Source organism: Sparus aurata, chromosome 8 (genome assembly GCF_900880675.1).
Source record: "Sparus aurata chromosome 8, fSpaAur1.1, whole genome shotgun sequence".
In the NCBI taxonomy this organism is placed as follows: Eukaryota; Metazoa; Chordata; class Actinopteri; order Spariformes; family Sparidae; genus Sparus; species Sparus aurata.
In genome coordinates this window covers 30,695,730-30,711,431 of record NC_044194.1, presented here as the reverse complement: position 1 = coordinate 30,711,431, position 15,702 = coordinate 30,695,730, and the positions used below count along the sequence as shown (strand labels likewise).

General features: G+C 41.7%; 1 protein-coding gene across 2 annotated transcripts; it reads right to left on the bottom strand.

Annotated features, from left to right (window-relative positions):
* Positions 1-2,152: 2,152 nt before the first annotated feature.
* LOC115585908 (uncharacterized) lies at positions 2,153-10,810 on the bottom strand. 2 transcript variants are annotated; one of them, XM_030424543.1, is made up of 4 exons: positions 10,531-10,810; positions 10,328-10,421; positions 7,721-8,358; positions 2,153-4,815 (listed from the first exon to the last, which is right to left on the bottom strand). In XM_030424543.1, the coding sequence occupies exons 3-4, from the start codon at positions 8,282-8,284 to the stop codon at positions 4,228-4,230; spliced, it is 1,152 nt and encodes a 383-aa protein (XP_030280403.1). In that variant the 5' UTR covers positions 8,285-8,358; positions 10,328-10,421; positions 10,531-10,810; the 3' UTR covers positions 2,153-4,227. The 2 variants fall into 2 exon arrangements, with proteins under 2 accessions (XP_030280403.1, XP_030280404.1); XM_030424544.1 differs by lacking the exon at positions 10,328-10,421.
* Positions 10,811-15,702: the final 4,892 nt, after the last annotated feature.

Below are 15,702 nucleotides of genomic sequence, written 5' to 3'. Positions count from 1 at the left end.
CTGATCTGTTCACATGGAAGTAACCTCCCTCCCATAAACAGGGCTTGGCCTTAGCAATTAAGGGTCTGTACTGGGATTAAGCATTAACTTGGGCATTGTCGAAAGAGCAAAGAGTAAGTCATGGCGTAAAGACCTGATATTCATTGGCCTTGTTGTATAAAATAATAATAATAAAGATTGTGCTCTCAAACATCTGGAGGTGATTACTGTGGACTTGCCACTAATGCAGGGTTAGGTAAACCTCAAGGAACACTTCATCCTCACACAGCACACACACACACACACACACCACACACACTCCCTCAACATTCCCTTTCTCTGAACATAGCACACACTCCCGAACCCTCAAAATCACGTGCCTAACTGTGACAAAAGATCAGCATCGTCTCTTCTGATCAAAGGTGTCCAGAGTGACATTTCCTCCAACTAATGCAGCCCACGGCCAGGTGAAACTTCAACGAAGGGGGTCAGATGATACATGTCAACACAGATCCCGTGCGACTGAGAACCTCCTAACAAATGAGAAGCATGTGAAGGGAGGAGTGCGGAGTGGGCTGGATAAGAGAAAGGGGGGAAAATGGAGCAGGAGATGAGAACAGAGTGATTTGGGAAATCACTGAATTGCCGGGAAAGCCCCAACCTCAGGGTATCACGACCACCATGACCACTGCACATACATTCCTCCCCCCAGGAGAGGAAACGCAGGGAGACAAATGAGAACAGAGTAGAGCTGGGCGCAGCAACGCATATTTGTACTGAGAACAGATGTTACTGTATCAGGGTCGTGGACCGACCAGACCAAACTGAAACACAGTGATGGCACAAGACTGGAGGCAAATCATCATCGCAGAAGGACCAGCTCCAGGTGGAGGGGAGGTCAGGCCAGGCCACGTTCCTGTTTTGCATCATACATGGTCTCTGATAAATGAGCTGTTGGCGACGTACTGACTTTTTGGCTTCATGCATTTGAAAAAAAAAAACAACTTCATAGTAAATTCCACTTGTTTCCTCGCAGAGTTAACGCGTGTAACAAAGCAAATAAAACCCCCAGAAACAACTCCCTGGTGCTCACTTAAAACTATGTACTATTGGACAAAATGTTTTAATCTGAACAAAGTAATGACAGGCCAGATGTTACTACATCTGTCTAAGTGTCCAGACTCATGTGTTGTTTCCTAGGAAGCAGGATGTAAGCTCTGGGATCTGATTTACACACACACACACACACACACACACACACACACACACACACACACACACACCATCTCCTCCCCCCATGCTGATGGAAAGTCAGGTGAAGTTGCGTAGTCAACAAAACATTTCTGGAGTTGCACAGCAAATTGTTCTCATAAACAACTGAAGCAGCTCAGACTGACTAAAACACATAAAAACAAGTGAAAAGGCATACAACTGATCCACACAGACAGTCCGGTATTATCCGAGTCTGCGGAAGCCCCGAGATCCCAGATTGATTTGAAAAAATGTTATCCACACCCTGAAGCTGCGAAGCTAAAAGCGTAAGCGAGCACCCTGTCCGAAGTGGGTGCACGGGCTCGACCACGTGTTGGGGGTGTAAAAAGCATCTTTTCAAGTCTTTTGGGGGGGTACAGCTTTTGCACACCTGTGGATCGACAGGTGGCCTAGGACCTTTTCATTTCTTTAAATCCATATTCAAATTAGTATCACAATATTTTTAGGCTGTATCCTGACATGCCATATACATCTCAATATTTTGACGACTCCTCAAAAGGACTTTATAAATGCTCGGACTGAGTGAAAAACCAATCTAATCAAATCTGAAAATATTTTTCACTGAAAACCTCATATCAATGTTTAGACAGTATTGTGGGGATGACTGTCGGTGCTGTGACACAACATTAACACATCGAGATCTTTGTGAAATAATCATCAGTAATGTGGATATAAAGACCAACTGGGGTAAAGCCAAGTATTAGAACAACTGTAAAGCAGCCTTTAAAACGAAAGGAAAAGACTACTGTTATGCCATATCACAGTATAATCATATCTACATTTATAAGACCATATATTCACTCACATATAATATTGATATATTGCCCAACCCACACCCACAGACTGACATGCACACATGCAGACACACACAGACACACAAGTTGACAAATGACAGTCGAGATCAGGTATAATTCTTTATGAAGAATCTCGTGAAACATCCTGTACTCGTAACTTTCGTCATGTCATCCAAACGTCACACATACATTGATATATTCTACAGAGCATAAATGCCATCAAGCACACATCTGTTACACAGGAGCACAGGTACTGGACTGAAATGGTATCACACTAGTGCATTTGTGACCACCAGTTGATGCAGTAAGACCTTTGGGAGAGAAGTCTTTCATGGCCAAAGCTTTGAGAATAGGGACCTCTACTGATCAGGACATTAACTGCAAACACACCGATTCCATTTCTTCAGCTGTCAGAAGCAAACAGAGGCTCTGGGTACAACAAGAATGAAAATAAAACTTCACACACAGGTCAGACAAATGGAATCAGTGACACTCGTTTTCGCGTATGGAACAGCTGGATCGCGGTTGTGCACTTGCTGCAGTGATTTGAGCAACAATAACTTTCCAGCGTAGCACTGCAAATGTGTCCAAAATGCCTTCATTTTAAAACAGTTAAGTTAAACCTCAACCAGATTAACCCCATTCAAATGGTTACATTAGCTCTCTCTTTCCTGTAGTAGACACACACGCAATGAAATGATTCACACACACGTCAACAGAAAAAATGAAAGGAGTACTCAAGAAAAAACTAAAAGTTGGGTGCATTGTGGTCCAGCACTGGAATGAACCCTCCTTTAGCTGTGCTGCGTTCCTGACAGGCTGTGATTAAAATTCGACCAGCTTAATACTGGCAAGTCTGAATGTGCCAAGTATTTAGCAGCCAAGTCAGAGCAGCTACACAGAACCAGCTTGAGTTTTCAGCTAATTTAAAATTACACTGTCAAGAGGACTTGGTCCTACTGACCCAGGATCAGTACCCATCAATTTGAGAGAAGCCATCTGGCCCTCTTCTGTCTTTACTTGCCTCAGATCAAAACGTTACATCGTTCGAATTTTCTTTTGAATTTAATTAATTCGCGTTTTCTTTGGAGTATATGATCAGTTTAAATTAAATTTGAAATACTGACTGCATGTGCTCAACTGCTTCCATCTGACAGTCATGTAGTTCTCTAGTAAAGGGCTCCAGGTTCCTCTCCGGTCCTGCCCGCCACACAGACACAGCAGATGACTGTTTCATAACAGAAATACAACTGAATGCAATCAATGGCCAATATAACAACAATATCTGTTATCATGTTGTCTGTTTCCACTTCAAATTTACAGTACAGTTTGACACAACAAAGAGAAAGCATTATTCTTCGCAATCCGATGATGAGAATAAGACTAAATCTTCCGATAAAACCGAAATAATTTAAGCTTAAATTGTAATGTCTTAAAATATTTTAAAATACTCCGACCAGTGTGACTCATACTATCGCAACTTTTTAAAAAAAATATTACATAGCAATCACTTTCTCTAAATAAACCTTGGAATTTATTCTTGACAAACTAGAGCTTCTCATTCTTCTTTCTGATCGCAAATCACAACTTCTATCTCGATTACTATTTTTTACGGCTTGATTCTTCATATATCTTTCTCGAAAACCGTAGTGTTTTGTCCTCAACGGTGGCCCTTGTGCTCGTCATAGTTTCCTCTTTCGAAGAGCGAAGTTTAAAAGGCACTCTCCCCACCCCCTCTGTCGTCCAGTCTTATTTTGACAATACGTGGGTCGCGAACACTTGGCTCAGGTAGAGTCGTAGATTATGTTCATTTCTTCCATCATAGAGCTCTAGCAGAAATGAATCCGGGCCAGCGCAACACAGTGCAATCAATAAAGCACCTTTGCATTTTTGGAGAAACTTAAACAAAATATGACAGTAATTGTTGGTTAATAAAAAAAAAACAGTGTATCATTGTCTCAACAGTGTTTCCAAGTGTAACAGCAGCTTCCTGTTGAAGAATTGGAAACAACTTGCAGTCCTTTGATTGTTCTTCAAGTCTCAGTTTTTTGCCTGCAAATATGTGCAATAATGTGTCTCTCTGAGTATATTCATTTAAACAGTGTGTGTGAAAGCAATATGTTTCTTTCCACCAACCAATGGCACGCTGCGGAATGTGCTTCCTTTAATTTCACTCAGTGGGCTACCACAGCCAGCTGTCTAGATGCTGCACACAGTAACAGGACTGTTCCAGGATGGCAGACAGCTCTCCGTAGCTCTCCTCTCTCCACGTGGGGAGTAGCCTCTCGTTGTTGAGAGCCTGCAGATTGGGCGTCCCCTCCCGGAGGACATGGTACAGGCAGGGCCAACGGCTCTGGATCCTCAGCCTGGTCCTCCGGTCCAGTGTAATGCTGAGGACGATCTTCTTGGCTTGGAGCTCACGCAGGGCGGGAAGTTTCAGACAGGAGAAGACCAAGCCTCGGCTGGGCGACACGTCCAGGAACTCCAGTGATTGAGACTCCAGAGTGTACGAGATCCCAAGGCTCCTCATTGGCACCAGGATGTGTAAAGTCAGAGACTTCAGGTTGGGCAGGGATTTGGTGAGTGTCTGCAGGGTCGAGGGAGTCACTCCTTTAAAGACCCAGAAATATTTGAGCTCGAGGACTCTGAGCTGCTGGAACTGGGTGAGCAGCGACACGGAGACGTCCGACCAGTCGAAGTGTAACCGCATCTTGGAGATGCGCGGGCAGCTGTGGGTGAGTTTGGTCAGCAGCTCCTGGAAGCTGGTCAGCTGTGAAATCAAAGGAAAAAGGATATTAAGTTGTATCACACTTATTTTGGTGAACACTGTCCAAAAAGTTGTATTGAATCAGTATCAGCATCAGCATCGATATGTAATATTAATATTGCAATACGTTTGACCACTTAATCTGTTACAGTGTGAACCAAAACTGAACATCAAAAGCCCAACAAAGACTGTATTGATATCAGAACTGCAACTTATATGTATTTTAATTTCTAATTATCTTTCCTGTTAATTATATAATCAAAGCCTGTTCAACAGGCGGTCCACGGGCTACATTTGTCAAATGTGGAAAGTGGAAAAAAATAGGTTCCAGCTCTCCCCTTGTTCACATGCTGCTGTGTTATCGGCAAATCATTAAAGAGTGCCGGGCTGTACCTCCAGACTACAGGGCAGCTTCTTTCCTCACACTGTGAGACTCCGCAATTCATCCTTAGAACTCTGCATGAAAAATACTTTTGAATTTTATGACTTACGCAAGGTGGATAAGTAGGAATCTGACCCGGTGAAAAGCATAAAGATCTACTAAAATAACCATATAGAAATAGCTGGTCTAATTCTTAATAGACTTGTTTGCTTGTGTAGGTCATAAAGAAGCACCAGTATGAAATTGAGGCTGTAACATCATACGTTAAACATTCTTTGTAGTCTGTTCAAGTATTACGTTTTTTTATTTCGAGGGACCAGCCTTTACAATAATTAGATTAAAGAATGATTGGCTATGTACACAAGCTTTAGTGTGTGGTGCAAAAAAGTCATCGGACTGGGATGCCCTTACTCTCAGGTAGGATTTGACTTCTGACGCTTAGTTGTTTCTTCGTCTGACTCGAGTTCTCTTTGGGCCCTTTGGGAGCAAGGCTCGCGTTAACGTGACGCTACTTATAGACTAGTCGCCGACAGGTAAAAGCAGGCGGGTGGAACAGGAACGAGGGAATGGGAGGTGAGCTATTCATAAGGCCATCATGAATCACCCAGAGAACCTGATATGAAGAGGTGAAATATTGCATTCAATTTATTGTCTTTGTGCTGTTTTCAATTGAGTATATGTGACAATAGCAAGTTATTACGTTTTGTTTCATAAGTTTTGCACAGCACCCATGCTTTGAGCTCTGCGTTGAGCCCAGAAGTAACCTCAGAGTGGCCGTGCATACGTAAATCTGATATGCGGGGTAGAATGATTATTAGCCCTGGTCGATTGTCGCCATCAGGGATTTTTCTGTCAGCTTGCTGGTAAAATAAACCAATTTTAAAATGTGCGTATTGGGTGTATAAGTGAGGGACAGGAGGAGGAGTACAGGGCAATGGTGGACAACTTTGTGGAGTGGACTGGACAGAATCACATGCGGCTGAACATCAGCAAGACCAGAGAGATGGTGATAGATTTCAGGAAGAAGAGGAAGACGGCTTTCCAACCTCTGTGCATTCTGGGAAAGGATGTGGAGGTAGTCGAGGATTACAAGTACCTGGGTGTTACCATCAACCACAGACTAACACTGAAGCTGTTTACAAGAAGGGGATGAGCAGACTTTACTTCCTGAGGAAGCTGAGATCCTTCAACGTGTGCAGCAAGATGTTGGAGATCTTTTATCAGTCTGTGGTGGCCAGCGTACTTTTCTTTGCTGTGGTTTGTTGGGGAAGCAGCATTGGAGCCAGCGACACCAACAGACTCAACAAACTGATCAGGAAGGCTGGCTCTGTGATTGGCTGCAAACAGGACACTCTGGAGGCTGTGGTGGAGAGGAGGACACTGAAAAAACTGTTATCCATCATGGATAATCCTCTCCACCCTCTCCAACTCACACTGGTCAGACAGCGGAGCACCTTCTCCAGAAGGCTGCTTCAGCTTCGCTGTCGTAGCAACAGATACAGGAAATCTTTCCTGCCACAATCCATCACTTTATACAACACAGAGAACTCTGGTCTCTCTACTGTTTTGTTGTATACATTATTATTGTTATAGTATATTTTGCATATTTTGTTTTGTTGTATATATTATTATTGTTTATAGCACACTGTGCACTGTATATATACACTATGTATATATTGGATTCTATTTATGTATGAAATGTTTTATTTGCGGACCCACTACTGCTGTAACAAAATAATTTCCCAGTCTGGGATCATTAAAGTAATTCTATCTTCTATCTATCTATCTATCTAATTTGGCATCCTCTCACACAATGTTCCACCCACAACAACTGATTGGTAACACGTCGCGTCCTTATCGACCCTGAAAAAGTCATATCGGTCGACCTCTAGCTGATAAGACAAAATATGTGTACTAAAAACTTTGCATCTCTATGTGTGCTCACATACATACAGTGGGGACCCAAAGCCTGAAACATATTTTGCTTTGGTTTCAAACGCAATACTGTTTTTTCATTATAAATGATCATATCAGCCGACCAGTTAAAATGAAAAAGTTGAATCTCGCAAAATGTACATTGAGTTTCAGAATATTCTATACTCTGTATTTAGGATTGATTCTGTATCTGTGATGAAGCTGCTTTTCTATCACTCAGAGAACTAAGCTGATATAACTGATCCAGTTTCTGTCTAGCATGTTAGAGTTACATGCACTACTGTTAGTGTAAATAGTAGCGGTGGGCGATATGGTCAACAAACAATTACCATATAATAATAATCCACCCAGTCAATCACAGATTTTAAATATTCCCATTCTTTGCCCGTTTTGGTATCAGATCTCACACTTATTCCACTAAAGTGTTAAGATAATCCTCTTAGAAGCAAATCACAGCACAGTTTGGTATGTCGTACCAGGGTGGAAAACACAAGTGTGTAGTTAACTGAGGTTACCACCAGTTGCAACCAGGAGAAGTGAATGGGCCTGGTGCCATTTTATTTGAAATGAAAATCAGTAAAAGCACGTTACCTGGTCCATCTTGGTAATACTGTCCTGGTGGGAACTGGAGCTGGAGTGAACCCTGAGGTCCAGTGGCTCAAGCAGAGTAAAAGTCCAGTTCAGGTCCAGGTGGCTAAGGTCTCTGCAGTGGACATTATCCAGCAGGTGACTCAGCAGCTCACTCCACTTGTTGTAGCGATCCCCCAGGTCAAAGCTGGCCTTCAGTGTGAGCAGGCTGGCCCTGCGGGAGATGAGGTGGTGGGTGTAGTGGTGGACCCAGGATTTCCACCTTTCGAACTCCCGGTTGGAAACAAGCAGCCCCTCCTGACCCAGGTGGAAGACGCCGCGACGGGAATAGTCTGCCACCCGCCACAGCTTCCAGGAGCGGATGATGCAGCTCCAGCTCAGGCACACCAAAGCGCAGCTGCATTTATCCACCTCGCTGAGGAAGGAAAAGACGTGCAGCTGGCACTCAACCGGCAGGAAGTTGAAAGGGAAGTAGTCCTCAACCGTCTTCCGCCGGCTGCTTACAGGGACCAAGGGTCTCTTTCGCGGTGACATGATGACAGATGAAGAAATTATTTTGGTGGTCATTGGTGGAGGTCAGAATCTCCACCGAGTGGTCTTGTGGTCTGGCTTTGCCATAAATGTCTCCGGCCTGGTATAGTCTAAAAGGTAGAGAACGGAAACAGACAGGATATAATTTAAGATGAGGGCGCTTTTTTTGTAAGCTGGACGAGGTGACAGGCAGAGAAACATGTCACCTACTCTATGTCCACGTGTCTTTTTCAATTCCTGCTGCATTTTTAAAAACTGGATGTAAAAGATTTGGTGAAACACGTGAACAAGTTCAAGTTTAGCATTCCTATCATGATTATGGCAGCTTTAATTCAGTCCAAACTGGCTGGAAGTAAAGCTCCTAACAGCCATTTAGATACTTTTCTCAATATATTCCAAAGGAAATGCTCAGCTTTCAAATATATGTATCAGAAGCTGAGGACAATATGTCTTCAGTTTGAATTCAGTGTGATTAGAGTTTCCAACGGTTCACCTAAAAATGAAAATCCAGTCATAATGATTATGGAGAGTCGAGTGAAGTTTCTTAAAACACTTCTGTAGAAAAGTGGCGGCATTCTCCTAAAAGAACTGAAGTAGAGGGGGACTTTAAAAAGTTAAAAACAGCTCCATACAGCTCTGGCATAATCAAGTCTCTGGAAGAATCAAGATGCCAAACTGATTTGAAAAGATGTTATTTACACCCGCAATGTTTAGCAGAGCTTAAGCTCCCACTTCAGAGAGGGTGAGCCCTAAAGGCCTTTATCTTAGAGGCTACAGTAAAGATTTCATCTTGAAAAACCTCTTGTCAAATCAATTTGGGATCCCAGGGCTTCTGCAGACTTGGATTACGTGGGAGGAGCTGTATGCGGGGTGTTTTTTTCAGTTGATTTTTACATTTAAAAACATCCTCATCTGCTTCAGTTGGTTTAGAATGCTGAAGTGCCATTTTTTGGCCTGAGAAATGTTTAGTGGACCACAAGCTTCCGCTGCCTTTTATTAGCATGGTTAGATAATGACTGAACTGTCATTTTTATCTGGAAGTTTTCCTTTAACTGTGTACATGGATGTTGAATAAAGCCAACTTAAATCTTTTTAGGCTTTTTAAGGAAAAGCTGCTCCAGCCATACCAGAGCTGTTTTCCTCCCACTATGTTTCTGTCCCTCTTGGAAGCAACATCACTTAATATTAGCCCCATGTGAAACAAACATGCACAGAAGGTTTATATTTAATTCAACCAGGGGGAAACTGTGTGATTGTGTGTTTTCATGGTTACACGGTGCTATGATTTCCCAGCTGAAAGGATTATCAAAGGTTAACATAGACTGCTTTCCATCTGAGAGAAAATTCATTGAGATCGAGCCGGTCTCCTCTGAATGAGGTGGTACCATTAGACTGTTTTTATCCTGATTATCAGTGGAATGCTTGGATCCATGTAAATGCAGCCATCGACTTGTGCATGAGTTCTTTCATTTGTTCTTAATGTGGGTATTTTTGAATCCACATGATTACATTTAATTTTACATCTTAATTTTATTTTAAGTCTGACTGCGTGAACTTTTTGTATTCATTTCTTTTAGATAACCTGCACTGAACGGAGAGCAGCATCAGAATTTACATGTTTGCTCCACCCAGACACAAAAGATAGAAAAAGAAAAGATATCACTTTAAAGATACAGACGATAAAAGTTCAATTTTCTTGTCTATTTTGCTTGTAAAACACAGTAATGCTCCACTGAAGCAGATGCAGATCTTATTTGGTTATATTTCACATTCTTACATCATACTGAAGAGGATTGGGTTGCTGATCAGGTTTAACTTCACTTAGATGTATAGACTCAATTAAGTGTCGAAGGTTTTTTTCATCTGGGGCCGTAGATCTAAATTATATCATATCTGAATTCGTTAAATGGGTGACTTTTCCCTTTAAAGCCACGCACACGAAGGCGACATGTGCAAAGATGTAATCTTTCTCTTGTTAATGACAATCAACAGGGAAGCTGATCAAAAGCACAATGTCCTTGGCTGTAGAAAAAAATTAAGTAACATACACGTAATGTTACAGCCTACACACACGCTCACCTTTATCGCAGTAACACGTCGATTTGTAACATGACTTCTGTGGGTCCTATAGCAGCTCCGTTATTTGCTCTTCGCCGTTAGTTACAGCTTCTGTCTGAATAAAAGAGGCGCATTCAAAGACTCTAAGGTTCTGCCCATAAAGGCTTGAGTGAAGATTATGTGACTGATTTGCACCATTATCGAGACCAAAGCGGTTTCGTTACCTTTTAGTCGAACAAGCTCCCCCTGGTCCTCACTTTGAAAAAAAGCTAACTTGCAGGAAGCTAGCATAGAGGAAACAAAGGCGTTTTAATGTACACTTAGTAACTGCCTGTTGTTGAGGATTTTAATGACATAGCGTTATGGCCCAGAGTATCAGTATCTATAAAGCTACTTATGCAAGTCGTCAATGAAAAAAACCCTGTATTTATTGAGTAACTAGGCCGGCTAGTTAACTACCGAACAGCTGAGCTCTGTTGTTGTTTTTGTTGTGGCTCGCTGGTGATGACGTCATCAAAATGCGCCGAGTTGTACGCTTTGTATCGCGGCGTTGCGCCGTCGGGCGGAGTGAAACAGAAAAGAAGGAATGTTTGAGAGAAGATATCCGATTTGAGGTACACTGGAGAACTTTGGTCATAGCAGGTGTAGTCTTCTAGAAAGAAAGGTCATCTTGGATTTAAATTGAAGCCTACAAATGTGGGAAGTTTTTCACATCCATGTAAGGCAGTGATATGTATAATAAAATGCTTGAAAATGATCACCTTTGATGTCAGTTTGTTAGGCGGACACATTTTTTTGTCTTTTGGGATAAACTGAGGGTGATATTTGACAATAGAAGGGCAGTATTCCCCAGAACATTATTCTGATAGTTTCCCCTATGTGTCAGTATACACCTTGCAAAATTTCAGACTTATCTGACCATTTATGCAGTTGCAGTACCCTAAAATTTGCAATTACATCATTTCGCTGGACGCTTTTCCCAAAAAGGTTTTTTTTTGGCCCCTGAGGCCAAACGGCCCCGAGTTGGGGGTGGAGGTTATCAACTTGTGAAGGCCCAATGTATGGGATAACAGGAAATAATAGTGAAAAAGAGGTAGCAAAAACATCCTGAGGGGTGGACCTGGCTCCCGGCCTAATAGGCAGACACAGACATAAACAGTATTTGTTTGAAGTGTTTGAAGATCCTACGTGGATTTGGGAGTGAAAGGACAGGAGAACTGTCTCTTTCCACTAACCATCACTCTGATCAACAGTCACATAGCGTCAGAAACACACTAATAAGAACCTGCCCACCCTACCCATGAGGAAGTGCCCCTCCATTCTTCAGAGATGTGCTACAACCTTTTGGTTTGCATCTTTGTGGAGATGGATTCTTCCTGTGGCAGGATACATTTACATTTAGGGCATTTAGCAGACGCTGTTGTCCAAAGCTGCCATGTAAGGTACTGACCAGCACATCAACAGCAGTTCAGTATCTGACCCAAGGATACTTTGACATGCAGACCAGGGGAATTGAACCAGCGACCTCCTGATAAGAAGACACTGGCTCTACCCCTGAGCCACAGGATAATGAGCCCTAACTCACCTCAAAGTTTGCATAAACTAATTTATCCTCTGAAGAAGACCATGGGCATTCCTCCACAATCACCTGACCTCAACCCCAGTGAACATTTATGGGGACTCTTAAAGACTGAGAGAGACAGTCTTTCCGTGACATCACAGGAAGCTTGTGGAACACTGTGAAATCATGCTGGGATAACATAAGTCAGCAGATTTTGCGCAAACTTGTGGAATCCATGCCACCTTGAGTGAATACTGTTTTTAAATCAAAAGGGGCACATACCACAAAGATATCCAGAAATTCATGAACATTTTTCAAAGATTCAACTAGGGCTGCTCGGTATGACTTTCAGATAATATCACAATATTTTTAGGTCACATTGCATTATTCAATATGTACTGCAATATTTTGAAATCGTAATGATCGTAATGATATTATAACAATATAGCCTCATATCAGGACATCAATTTATATCATATACAGTATATTGCCTAGCCCTAGATTCAGCTTTTAAATCAAACTGTTAAGCTGATATTATCATTTGTGGATATATATATATATATATATATATATATATATATATATATATATATATATATATATATATATATTTATAGCATTCAAAACAAATGCAACATGGAGGTATTTTGATTGTGGTCTCAAACTTGTGAACCGTACTGTATATTGCACACTTTCATGAAAATCCCTCTTTGACTACTGAAGTAGAACACATGGTATCATAAAAAGAATAAACTAACACAAAAAGACATGACAACGGAATATGTACAAAGAGATAACAACAATAAATGTGTGGGTCTTTAATAATAAACAGCTGGGATGAAATCACTTAAGTGACAATGAATACTTATAGATAGATAGACTGCAGCAGTGACCACTAATATCTAATAAAAAGTCATTTTATTGGAAAAATGATAGAATGGGAGATAAATCATGCTGTATACACTGTAGCCTATATTTAATGTACTCTGTCATATTCCTAGACACAATTTGCATAAGCGACCTTTACTCAGCTTTGTCCTTGTCCCTAACTGTGTGTCTAATTGTAAGAACAGTGAGAGCAGCAGAACATGCCTGTACAAAAAAGATGTATTAGTCACCAGTAGATGGCACTCTGAATATGCTGAGGACATGGGATGGTGATGCAGGGTCCTCCTCTGACCTCCTCCTCCATACTGCTGCTACAGACGGTTTCCTTCACAGGTCTGCCTGTGTGTTTGGCTGAAGGAACATGCAAAGCAATTCCTGGAGAGTGACCACATCTTGTTCCTGGAAATGTGATATATTTGAACAGGAACGTGTCGCTGCTGACTTCAGGCACGGTGGTGTGATGTTTGATTTCATCTTAAAAAAATTCAATACAAACTCGACTGATGGATGCAAATTATTTTCTCTCTGTTCACATTTCATTAACGCTAAAATGACACTTACAGCTCAGTTACTTTATAAAATGGACACTCAGAGCGTAAAACCTCGGCGTGAGTCTTTCTGCTTTGTTTTCACCCAGTTTGTGATCAACTTGGCACTTTATTATAAAAATTTATGAAAATAAATCATACTTCATTAATGGCAGCCATCTAAAAAGGTACAAAACCTTTTCAAATTCAGTGTGGAAAACATCCTCACAGCTACACTGACCAGTCATATCATATACGATCATATATTCTTGTGTTGTCGAAGAACTGACAGACAACAGCACAATAGTGGAAGGGTTTGAATGTTCACTGAGGCACAGGGAGCAGCGATGGTGTCAGTGAGGAGAACGGGCCAATGTGAACAGGCTGATGTGGTAGATGTTGTTGAACTTTTCGTTGTGTTATGACGTGACTTTTAATCTCTTCTAACTTCTAATTTGCCTAAACCAAGTTGATTATCGCTGCTCCCTGTGCCTCAGTGAACATTCGATCCCTGCCACCATCATGTCGTTGTCTGTCAGTCCTTCTATAAAGCAAAAATATAGTGATTGGTCAGTGTAGCCTTAAGGAGTTTTTTTTTTCTTATCACAGTGAATTTTAAGACAGAATAAATAATTTTTGTACAGTTTCTGACAGTTTTTGCAGAAATTCTCTGGTTTTGCAAGCCAACTGTTGCGTCAGCTGTCAGGGTTAGGGCTGGTGTCAGGTGATCTTGAAGAAGCTGGGTGTGGTGGCCCTGGGCTGACATGGTTACACATGTTCTGTGGTTGTGAGGATGTACTGACAAAATTCTCAGAAATGACTTATGGTGTTGAAGTGAATATTCCATCTGTAGGCTCTGGAGGACATTCCTGAAGTCTGCATGTCAAGTGCAAACTCTTTCAAAACTTGAAACGTGTGACATCACGTTGTGTTCCAAAACTGCACTTCTTAGACTGGTCTTTTATGGTGACACTCCTAAGCACACCTGTGCACTAATCATGGCTTCTAATCAGCATCTTTATATGCCACACATGTCAGGAAGATGGATTTTTTTTTAGTGCGAAGGAGAAGTGCTAACTAACATGGATTTTAACCAATTTGCTTGTGCTCAAAATCTGAGAGAAGTAATTATTTTGTGTGCATTGGTAGTGTTGGACAGTGTCAGCTGCCACTACGGAAAAACCTTTTCCAAAACTGGTGTGTTGACTATCCACAATGTCCTGTTAAATACTTTCCACCCAACTCTCCATTTCTAAATCCAGTTGAGGAGTTGTTTTCATGGTGGTGGAAGGTGTTTGACCGTCATTACTTTTGTGTGCATGCCCCTGCAGGCTATGGAAGAGCCTTGATGATATTTTGGTGGGTGCTGCTTCTTCTATCGATATCTAGCCAGGGAAGCCTGTGATGTAGATGAGGTGCTGTGGTCACACCCAGCTAGGCAGTGGAATGCAGTCAACACGATCGCCAGAATAAATGTTGGCAAAGTCGGTTTCTGCAAAACCACATATAGGTGCAGAAACCTTCTTTGTGTCTTTATGCTGCAACTTCTTTTTTCTTTAGGTTTAACACCGTGCCGATGGTCCGATGTAAGGTTTAGACACAAAAAAATTGGGTTGGGGAGACATTACATTTTGCAAATAATACCTATTTTGGCACAAAAACAGCTGGGAATTGTCCTGAGGTCTCTTTAAAGATATCTAGTTCACACTTACAAATGTGAAAACACAGTCTCAAGCTGTGGTCGCTGACATGGCAACCGTCTCGGCTGTCATTTCACCACCATCCCCTCCCCCTTCTGATATGACAGTCATGTCATCCACATTATATATTAATGAACAGTATGAATGACAAGTAGTAATGTGAATCAGTGGTTTTGAGACACTTTAACTGCACCTCATAGTCAAGAGCTGAACAACCTCTCTCTGAGGAATTCTCTACATGGTTGGACCAAAATCTGGTCATACAAATGAAGTGTGTGATATTTGGTGCAAAAGTGGGGTTTCTGAAGAGTGTATTTGCAGGATGTATGAAGGGTTTTGCCCTTTGATTGACTGGTTTTGCGATATTGTGAAGTGTTTTGTGAAAATAAAACCCTCTTTGCATACCAATGACATAACACCTCAGTCAGGCAAGTTATGTTTGTTTGAACATTCTGTCTCTCTTTTATAGTCAGAGGAATTAGGAAGTTGCGTGTACAAGGGGCCCTTTTTGTGACAAGGGGTTTAAAAAACACCCTGGATCCTTTAAGTAATATCCTAAACTATGTACACTCACTGTTATGTTGCCTAACGAATAGAAAGAAGAAAAACACATTTTCTGGCTGCACGTCCTGTAGCTTTCTCTGACTCCTTGGACAGCCCAGCTTTGACATTTACAGTATGTCCAAATCATTCCCGAGGAGGGGTCCCAGTAGCTTATAA

Bases quoted from the DNA above. Each gene is read 5' to 3' on its own strand.
- LOC115585908 (XM_030424543.1), bottom strand. From the start codon at position 8,284: ATGACCACCAAAATAATTTCTTCATCTGTCATCATGTCACCGCGAAAG. The intron at 4,816-7,720 runs GTAACGTGCTTT...TTGATTTCACAG, and splicing joins GTATTACCAAGATGGACCAG to CTGACCAGCTTCCAGGAGCT.